The sequence below is a fragment of the Formica exsecta genome, unplaced genomic scaffold (assembly GCF_003651465.1).
Source record: "Formica exsecta isolate Colony F162 unplaced genomic scaffold, ASM365146v1 scaffold83, whole genome shotgun sequence".
Taxonomy (NCBI): Eukaryota; Metazoa; Arthropoda; class Insecta; order Hymenoptera; family Formicidae; genus Formica; species Formica exsecta.
Window position 1 is genome coordinate 688,115 of NW_021853600.1, and position 8,974 is coordinate 697,088.

Below are 8,974 nucleotides of genomic sequence, written 5' to 3' on the forward strand. Positions count from 1 at the left end.
TATATACTTATAATAATAATAATTGATATTATATTAATATATATCTGTGAATATTTTTATTAGTCTACCAATTTATTTAATCAAAATTAAAATATATATGCATATTTGATAATCAACGCATATTTTAATTAAATTTTGGTGTTTTTTCCATAATACTAAGGAAATGCGTATTGAAATATTTTATATATAATTGATGCATATGGCTTAAAGACAACGCGCGAAAGAAGTAAAACGTTTTTAATTGTATAATATATGTATAAAATCTGTTTTATACATGTTGCGTTTGACGCAGTTTTTTCTTTTTTTTTTCTCTCTTCTTTTCTTCGAATTTGTCGATTATTTCCTTAATAGCACTACATCGAAAATAGTAGCAAAGTCGTTCTATGAAATTTTAACATGTAACACTATTTCTGCGTTGTAACAATTTCTGATAAACATTTTTATATATTAAAGGATTCATTGTAAAATTACCAGTAAGATTGTGTAACTTTGTTACTTAATTCGTGATATTTTTTGATAGTTTTAACAAACTCGAAATTATATACTCGACGCCCCATAAATCTTCAAAATTATTAATCTTTGAAAATTTTATATATAACCGGACTTGTGTAAAATTCTTAAACTTTAAAACCACTTTGTGGCATTGTAACAACTTTCAAAAGTTTAGCTTCACATTTGGAAAAAGATTTCTATTTGATTAAGAACTTTTCTCTCTGTATTAACCTAACTTCATTATAATATATAGCGCGTTTTAAAGAAACACGGTTTATATAGATCTAATTATAATAGAGCGCCATTGTTTAAATAAATAATTTATACGATTAAGTCATTTAATTTAAACATTTTCGATTATATTCGCGCATGAAAGCTGATCCTTTGAAATATTCTGTATATGTTTTCTAAAATAATTCATCAAATTGCGACAATTGATAAAGATTTGCGGAGCATCTTACAGAAGAGCGTGTATTCTCACAAGAATTTTGTTAAGTTGTTTGGACCAGTCTGATGAAACGGTAATCGCGTAGATTGCAATGATTGATACACAATATGATATGCGACAAAGTCAGAATTCACACGGTTTGTACGAAGACCCACGCCCGCAGTCCATTTGGAAGAATTCATATCTTGAAGAGAAATCACATATCTTGTAATCGCGACATTGCTTCGTTGAGAATTTTGCTTGAGAGAGAACTATTTATAAATAATTACGGAATTCAATTTAACCGTAAATTGATATGACAAATTTGTCAGAATGCATGAAACTAAAAAGCATGAGAGAATTATTAAAATAATTTATAATAGAATTATAATAAAATATCTAATATGTACATTGAATAAAACAGTATTGATTTAATAACCAGTGCGATATAATTACTAATTAAATCTTTTAGTTCTTATACAAAATTAAAATTAAACTTTAAACCATGTAATTTACAACTTATAGATTGCTATTTTGTAATTTTTTTCCACAATTCATTAGTAATTAATTTAATAATCAATAAATTTATTCGATTTAACGAATAAGATTTACAGCTGATAAATATTTGATGTTCACAAAACACATTGGGGCGACTAAATATGAGAAACGTGGAAGTTTGTCAAAACTCTCTCAAACAGGATCATCGTGATAGTCACTTCCTCACAAAGTAACGTCGCAGTCACAAAGCGGGCTCTTTATAATACATATCCTTCGACGCGTCGGTCACACATACTTACACACATATGCGCGATCTCGCATGCATGCGTAATTATTGCATCGTCCTCATGTCGATTTTTACAATTAAGCAGTCATTCTCACGCTCACACGAAACACGGAAATTATAATGTAACGATGATATGAGAAATGTTAAATGAGACGTAAGAAAAAGAAAAAAGATCAATCAAAATAAAGTTATAAAGAATTATTCGGATAGGAGAGAGAACAAGTAAAATTATGTTATAACAAGTGAATTAATTCTTTTTTAATTTTTAAAAGAAAGAAATTTCTCTCTAGCACAAATTATATCGATGAACTTTTTACTAAACTATCTTAAAGTGCATTTATGATATGATAAAATATGACAGGAATGACGGAACATCTTGCCATATTTATGAGATCTATACCGAGCTAGGTATTATATTATCATTTCGAACCGCCGAAATCGTGATTTCTCGACATGCGCATGTATCTAATGCGCAATATGTTACGGAGAGTAATTAGGCCGTGTGCAGTCTCCGTGACTTTGGAGTCGGGTATTTGATTATCTGATTCAGCTGGACCGTATGAGATGGCCGCGAATAGATACACGCGCAGTGTTCAGCGTAGATTAATAATGATTACGCGTGCATATGCGCTACATATGATTAGCATATTTATTAAAAAAAAAATATATATATATATTGCAAGAGAAATTACTTTTGGCAAGACATCTGCATATACAGAGCTCGATTTTGCAAGAAATTGAAAGAAAAATTAAATTAAAAAGTGCAAGAGAAAATATTAAAGAAACAATATACGTTTTTCGTGCATGTAATATAAAACATATAATAAAATCTTTAATTAAAGATATAATAAATTAAATGTGTAATATAAGAATTCTGTATATATAAGTTCATAAGAAAATCTCTTGTAATAAAATAGAGCTTGTTTGCAAATATGTTTTGCGAATTGACATACACATCGTTCTGCGAAATGTCCGTGCTTCGCGGAGGAAAGTTGCATCCGTTGAACGCAGCAGTATTAAAGCTACTCGCCCTCTTAGCGAACAGTGCGTCAAAAGTACCTTGCCAGTGAGTAGTAATTGAGCGTAATGGTTCTTATCGGCTGATTTCGTGCGTCTATAATCGGCGTTCTACGATCGCCGGGGGCGTTTCTTTTTTGCGCAAGTATTTACATTCCGATGCAGCAAGCGCCTTCGAGCAAACGCCGTCGAGTTTGCGAGAGTTATTCTACTCGGGCGTATTTTCGAGACACCTCATGTCGATCAAGGTCGAATATAGAGAATTCTGAGAATAACAATCGTGCAATATCCGAGTAAAGATTTAATTCAAATCCAGCATGATTTCGAATGCACAGCATGTTTCATTAATTATTAATTAAAATATGTGAACACAATTATAAATGTGCGGAATTAATTAATATATGACATTTTATGGAATATAATTAATGAAAACACGCTATATATTAAATATATCGAATTAATATAGGCATTAAATTAACGAAGGCATAATTTAAGACAATAAAGTATGTAATTTGCATTTCTATCAAACTAATTGAATCGAGTCCCCATTAAATTTTTCTATACGTGCATTATAATTGAGCATGAATCTTAATTAGATTTATATTCGCAATGTAATAATTAATGGTAAAAATTCGAAACGTCCGTGCATTCGTTTGATGCGTCATATTTTCGCTTTGCGGATTGAAAGAAGACTTCTCAATCTTGATCCTTCAACCTTGATCCACTTCTTGTGAGATTTTTGCATTTGGTCCATGTCTTCGAGATTGATCGAGATTGAGAGATTAATCTCATCTTCTCGATCGATTTTTCCCGAAGAGTCCATCTCGTCGCCGCTGAAACGATTAGCCTCGCCGCTTTTTAACTAGTCAACATATATTCTTGCTACGTGCGTGTATGTATAACGTGACATTAACATCTGCTGTCTCTTTGAGCGATGTACCCGCGGTTCCTAAATTTTATACATTATTGCTTTTCCACGTCGCGCACGCACAATCTGCTCTGCGCTCTTTTTCCTCTCTGTTTGTTTAATACAATAGTTTTCATTAAATTGCTATTATTCAATAAAATATATTTTTTTGTTTTGTTAAAGAATGATTATCAGTCAAAATTAATAAATATATCGGAAAAAAAATAAATCAGTATCATTAAAGTATTATACGTCTGAGTGCACATTTCTGATACATCTAAAATATGAGAATATCAATTTTTATTTGTTTTATGTGTATTGCAAATTTGCAAATAGCACTGACGTAAAATTTTCAGTGTTATGCTTATAAATTATGTACATCAGCTTTTAATTAATTTTGCATCTTAAAGTAGAAAACACAGTTAATCAGAATACAAAAGAATAAAATACCAATATCCACGTTTATGTAATTATTTTGTCATTTGCTAATATCACTTACATTATAGTTTTTAATATAACGATAATTTTAGGGAAGCGAGCGCAGAAAATAATTGGCTTGCACAAACGCACTCTCGCATTTTGCACGCAGGACTCCCACAAAAAAGACGCAACTCACATTCGCGCCTAAGATCGACGAATGCCACCTAATTGAATTACCGTATTATAACTTGTCGTCTTATTCGTACTTGTCGTCCATGTACAAACAATATGACAGCCAGAACGCGCTGGCTGTCCGCCTTTATCTCTCGCGTTACCTATATTTATATTTATATATATATATATGCACTTATACATAACGTGTATTTATAGAGTATATCGTACGCATAGAAGGGCTCTATTTATTTGCCGTATTGTTCCTGCCGCTACATTGTCTAGCAAGTTTCCATTAGTTAACTCCGGAGGGTCACATAGATTCGCCTGAAGCTTCAGCAAGAAAAGTAAAAGAAATTATACAATTATTTTTAAAACGATATTTTTATATAATTAATATAAAGGAGAAAATAAGATTTAAAATATGATCGACAATATGTATTTTTACTTTTACCATTTTTCCATAATTTGTTGAGCGTTTAGTTATAAAAAAGAAATAAATTATTATATTTTATATGACGTAATTATGTGGTAATTTTTTTAGCATAATTAAAAAACGAAAATAATTTTCCAAATCTTAATTAAAATTTGATCATTAAATTCAGCTACTTTGTTTCTCTGATTTACATCTATAATAAATATATCTTGATGCGTTTGGAATTAAACACATTAAATGCTTTTGTCAATCAAAATAAATTAATGATAAAAGAATCATTGAAATTTTATATCAAATTCAGATTAATTTTGAGATTCTTGAAGAGCACTAAATTCATTATATTCTAGTACCGTCTGAAAAACAGCGTGATAGTAGTCGTGACGAGACCGTCGCAGGAAGAGATAATTATAGGAATCTTGGGGATTATTAATCGCCGGTATCGAGATTATGATCGAGTCAGCGGAAGGACTTCTCCAGCCTGCTGAATAATTCCAGTTCGTGAATTTCTGAGTAATTTGTAAATGTCAAGCATTTGCCTACCGTTTACAAGTTTTCCGCTTCGTATCCTCCTCTCGTCTTCTATGTTGACAAATCGACCGTTTATACATATATAGTGCCATAGTCACGAACTATTGACATTGCGCGTCATAATTACAGAGACGCGATGCGAAGCGATGTGAGGCGTCGTTTCGCATTTATATTTGTCGCTCTTATCGGCGTCATCGGCTGATAAAATAATCAATGACACGAATACGACAGATAAAAGAGCGAAGGGAATAAAAGTATACCTACATTATGAATAATTCATATTGGTCGATGTTTAACGAATAAATTATCTTTTTTTTTGTTATTAGTAAGAAAAAAATTATGTCTATTTTTCAATGATATGTGGTTGCTTTTATTTTAAATTAATTAATAGGTCATATATTAGATTTGTGTCAAATTTCATTTTTAAAAGTATAAGTAAAATATAGAATATGTTCGAAAATATATGTAACAATAGTAAGGCGATATCAATTATCGAGTTTTGAGGCCATATTTTATTAGCAAAAATCTGATTGGACGATTCGCCTTTTAAATTTTCCGAGACATCTATATTTCTCCAATGATATTTAAATATATAAATACGAGACTCAACTAATACAGATAATAAAAAAAAAATTGAGAGATTATTTTTTTATAAGATCGATTTAATCCTCGGGATCCCATCTGACGGATTCTCATTACTTTGTTCAAATGGCGAAAGTCGCAAGGATAACGAAAGTCCTCATAATAATCGTTTCATTCGTTGCATTTCCATCGACTCTTCGTATAATCCGTATCTACTTTCGGAGATTTATTCTTTTCATTTATTGATTACAATTCTTTTTGGTAATAAAAATAGAAAGATAAATAATTAATAGGTTATAGAAATTTAATAAATTATAGAAAAATTATAAATATATTAATAAGTTATAGAAAACAGAAATCAAAATACATTGCATATCGACGCGAAGAAACTTGGAAACGCGCGGGCCACGATCGATTTTTTCGTTCGATCGTATTTTTAGCCTACCTCTATTACACACTTTTTTTTTTATACTTACGTTGCTATCAACAATCTACATTTATCTACACACTCGAGTTTTTCGCGACGCACCGCAGATGCACGTATGGTTTCGGGTTTAGGTTTCAACTTTAACAAACACCTAATGGTCCAGTACGGGAGGAGATTTGCGTTGCTTGGCCATTAATTATACAATAGATCAGTGCTTAGCCATTTATACAGACTGCATCTCTCGCGCTACGATCGATTTATTATACACGCGTCATATCCTAGTTTTGACGATCCCGAATCGCGCTCACCGTTCTCTATCTCGATTTCTCTCTCGGACGTTCCTCGCGCAAGGCTAATTTCAAGACTACAATTTTTTTCATTAATTTTACTTATCGATTTTTTTTATATTTTTGTCTTTTTTCGATTAAGTAATTGTCGAGATTGTTACCTGATCGATTGCATCAAAAGTACAATGCTGATTTTGTGCGAAATGTTTGGTTTTCGTTTACGTTAACATTGCGACGTATTATCAACAATTATATAATCGCGAAAATTTTTAACATTTAAAAATAAATACTTCGAGTATATATATGTAATATCCTTCAACAATTTGCAACAAAGTATTCGTAGCTATCCGCGAACTCTGCGTTAATTGTCTCCCTCGACATGATTCTAACAAATTTAATTTTTCTGCCAATCGAGATTAGGCATCGAGAGAAAAACTTTTATTCTACACATACATTTTATATAGAATATATATCATTTATATATTTATATTAGCTAACTTTTTATGGGTTAAAACGTAAATAATTTCAATTATTTAGTTTTCCAATGTTTTCCAATGCTTGCATATCTCATCAATTGTTCTCTACTAATCATTCGCTTGCAAATCACCGTGTAACCAAACATCATCAGCACCGCACGCGATTGTTAATGCTTGTGATGCAACTCTTGTGTTGAAGTTATGTCGGTTGCATGTCGATCGCGCGACAATCTCGTCACAAGACACTTCTGACGGCGAATTACATACCGAACGCGTAAAATGAAAACACGGTTGGTTGATGATTTCCATTTGATTTTGCGCATTCGACAAATGTATTCCGTGTCAATCTTGTTCTCGTATCAAATTCGACCTCAAAGCGACCTCAATCGTCGAGAGTATCATCGATCATTCGTCGCTAACCCTTCGAATATCGAGCAGCGTAACAGCACTACTTTTTATACAAATTATTATCCACTATAATATCTTTATCCAGACGGAGTAAGCATTCGCGTATTAAATGTTTTCAAAATATTGGAACTCGCAATGAATATATTGTTGAAGTATCAGTGTGAATTATTCATTTTCTCTAATATGCATTTTAAAATGAAATAAAATTCTCAAATCGCAATTATATTAGCAGCTTCAGTGCAATTTTAAACATGTGCAGAGAGCGTGTTTTTTTTTTAAATATCCTAATATTCTTTATATAATTATACAGCAAAAACTGTATAAATAAGATAAAATAAGGAGAAACAAATAGATGAGAATATGCTAAAATTAGGAACATTTTTCTTTGTAAATTTAGCATTTTGTATCTTCTAAGAAAAATAACTTTTTATACAATTATTGTACGTTCCAGTATTGAATTCGGAATTACTCGAATCGCGACTGTTAAAGGGTTAAGAACGAGGTTCGATGAGGCTGCATATCGAGGTAGGAATAAAAATATTATTAAACATTCATATACATTTAATAATATTTTGAACGGCGCGATGAGCAATTCGTGATCGGCAAGAAACATGCAGGGATCATCGTGCAGATCTGTCGATCAATCCTTACATAGATCAGCACGATGATCAAGAAGGTGAAAAATCCTTCTCTTCGTTGTTTTGTGGCCTTCAAGGCCACAAGTCCTCCTTCCTCCGGATAGACTCCGCTGTCGGAATCACAGTAATCGCGTGCGCGCGACACGTGGCGATCCTTCGCGAGGGAGACGTTCGATATAGACTTCTTACGGTGTCTCGGTGTCCCTGTCACGAATCGAAAAGACACGTCGAACCGAAAAGGCCGACTACCAGTAGAATGACGAGAAGGACTAATGATGACCTGAAGACAGCCGCCTCGTTACTGTATGGCATTTTTACCTCGACCTCGGCCATCTTGAAGATCGAGAGTAGCGGATGCGAATGCACTTCGTGATGCTTGTTGTTGATCTTGTCGCTGAGATCTTGCATCATTGACGCGCACTCTTCCTGCAAATCGAGTATCTCGATCAATACGTTTATAAAAAGGTATCTAGTTCAAAGCAATATTAATTTAAAGCGGATTCTATTTTAATACATTTCGAAAACATTTGGTATTTATTTAATATTTAATCGAGAATATTTTTTTATATATTTATTATGATAATCATATCCTTGCTTGATACCTAATGTTCCAATATGGTTATAAATTCGCAGACTGCTCTCGTTCAAATTCACATATAATATGTTCTGCTCTGAGTTTTTATTTATTTTCGATATTCTTCATATAATTTTATACATCAAAAACGATTTACGATACACAAATATTTCAAATAGAAGAAGAAATACCAATTGTTTTCGAATCAAGGCACATACTACAAATAAAAATCAATTCTTTCAGAAATTTTGTCTATAATCAATGTTGTCATTTTGACAACAAGATATTGTGATTAATAAAACTGGTACATAGGAATGGATTAATCAGAATCGATAAAATGTATATTTAAAAAAGTTATCTTGATTAGAAAGGATTTGCAAATAAAAAAAGCGAAAGGAAT

General features: G+C 31.9%; 1 protein-coding gene across 1 annotated transcript in view; it reads right to left on the minus strand.

The window, feature by feature from the left end:
- Nucleotides 1-6,129: 6,129 nt before the first annotated feature.
- Nucleotides 6,130-8,974, minus strand: part of LOC115244692 — a 331,478-nt gene continuing 328,633 nt past the window's right edge. Inside the window, exon 17 of the mRNA XM_029822565.1 lies at nt 6,130-8,426. Within this exon, the coding sequence (XP_029678425.1) occupies nt 8,208-8,426 (219 nt within the window). The 3' untranslated portion in view covers nt 6,130-8,207. The remainder of the gene's footprint in view (nt 8,427-8,974) is intronic.